This window comes from Patiria miniata, unplaced genomic scaffold (assembly GCF_015706575.1).
Source record: "Patiria miniata isolate m_02_andy unplaced genomic scaffold, ASM1570657v1 HiC_scaffold_2, whole genome shotgun sequence".
NCBI classification, from domain to species: domain Eukaryota; kingdom Metazoa; phylum Echinodermata; class Asteroidea; order Valvatida; family Asterinidae; genus Patiria; species Patiria miniata.
The window spans coordinates 6,895,787-6,896,939 of NW_024037058.1; the positions used below are offsets into that span (position 1 = coordinate 6,895,787).

At 42.3% G+C, this 1,153-nt stretch overlaps 1 protein-coding gene across 1 annotated transcript; it reads left to right on the forward strand.

Annotated features, from left to right (window-relative positions):
- Positions 1-201: 201 nt before the first annotated feature.
- On the forward strand, positions 202-943 carry LOC119726902 (E3 ubiquitin-protein ligase Midline-1-like). The gene is made up of 2 exons (XM_038198753.1): positions 202-717; positions 854-943. The coding sequence occupies exons 1-2, from the start codon at positions 202-204 to the stop codon at positions 941-943; spliced, it is 606 nt and encodes a 201-aa protein (XP_038054681.1).
- Positions 944-1,153: the final 210 nt, after the last annotated feature.

Consider the following 1,153-nt stretch of genomic DNA (forward strand, 5'->3'; position numbering starts at 1 on the left):
AAAGGGTCTGGGGTTGCCGATCTCCCTAATAACTTTGCATTCAGTGCCCTGGTGGAGGAAGTTACAATGCAGGAAAAGCTACTGGAAGGTCAAGGGTCAGACATCAAATGTCAAGCCTGTGATGAGGAGAATCAGGCTATTTCAAGATGCATGGACTGTGATCATTTCCTCTGTCAAGAATGTCAAAAGGCACACGGACGTATGACTGTCATGAAATCTCATAAAATCTACACACTGGCTCAATTTCGATCAGGAAAGATTGTCTACAAGAGTAAACTAAGAGAAGACATTCCGCGATGTGGTAACCATCCAGATCAGAATCTCAATGTCTACTGTAATACATGTGAACAAGTCATATGTACAACTTGCTCTGTACTTGATCATGCCAAACATTCTCTCATTGGCCTACCTGTGGCTTTTGAGAAATGTAAGAAACAAATAGAAGAACTTGTTGCAAAAGTTGGTCAAAGCAAAACAGAACTGAACACCACCATAGAGAAGACTTCCATATCTCGTAAGAAACTCGACATCATGTTTTCAAACACCAAGAAGAAAATCTCAGATAAGGCTGACCAAGAGGTTGCCAAGACCCGTCAGGAGGAGCAGAAACTGTTAACAGAGACTGACAGGATTTACCAAGAGAGAGTCACAATGTTTGATGCAGCTCAAGCTAAGAACAGGAAAGAGGTGACACAGACAGAGAACAAGCTGGAGGAGGTGAAACAGCTCATGAATCAAGCAAGTTGCTATGAGATTCCTGAACTTCAGCAGAAGCTCTTGCATAACCTTGGTGAATTGACAGGGAAACAGCCACAACAAGTTCCTGACAAGTTGACCTTCATGGACTTTGAAGAAGGAGAGAGATCACTTGGGAGACTCATTCTGGAAGAAGAGCCACAGACTGCAGAAAGGCAATCACCAAGACCTGCAAGATCATGTGTGAAGGAGAAATGGCAAGTGAAGACTGATTTCAACTTTGGATTAACAGGTGTATACATGGAAATACCACATGTTGCAGCACTCTCTGGCAACAAAATACTTGCACTGTCTCAAAATTATTATGGAAACAGTGGTGCATTATTTACAGCTTCAATACCCAATAGTCACCAGGAACAATCTCTTATCCCACAAAGGCTACAAATCAATGGCCTCA

Coding starts and splice junctions, on each gene's coding strand:
- LOC119726902 (XM_038198753.1), top strand. CDS start 202: ATGACTGTCATGAAATCTCATAAAATCTACACACTGGCTCAATTTCGA. Junction 718..853: donor CAGAGAACAAGCTGGAGGAG/GTGAAACAGCTC, acceptor TGGACTTTGAAG/AAGGAGAGAGATCACTTGGG.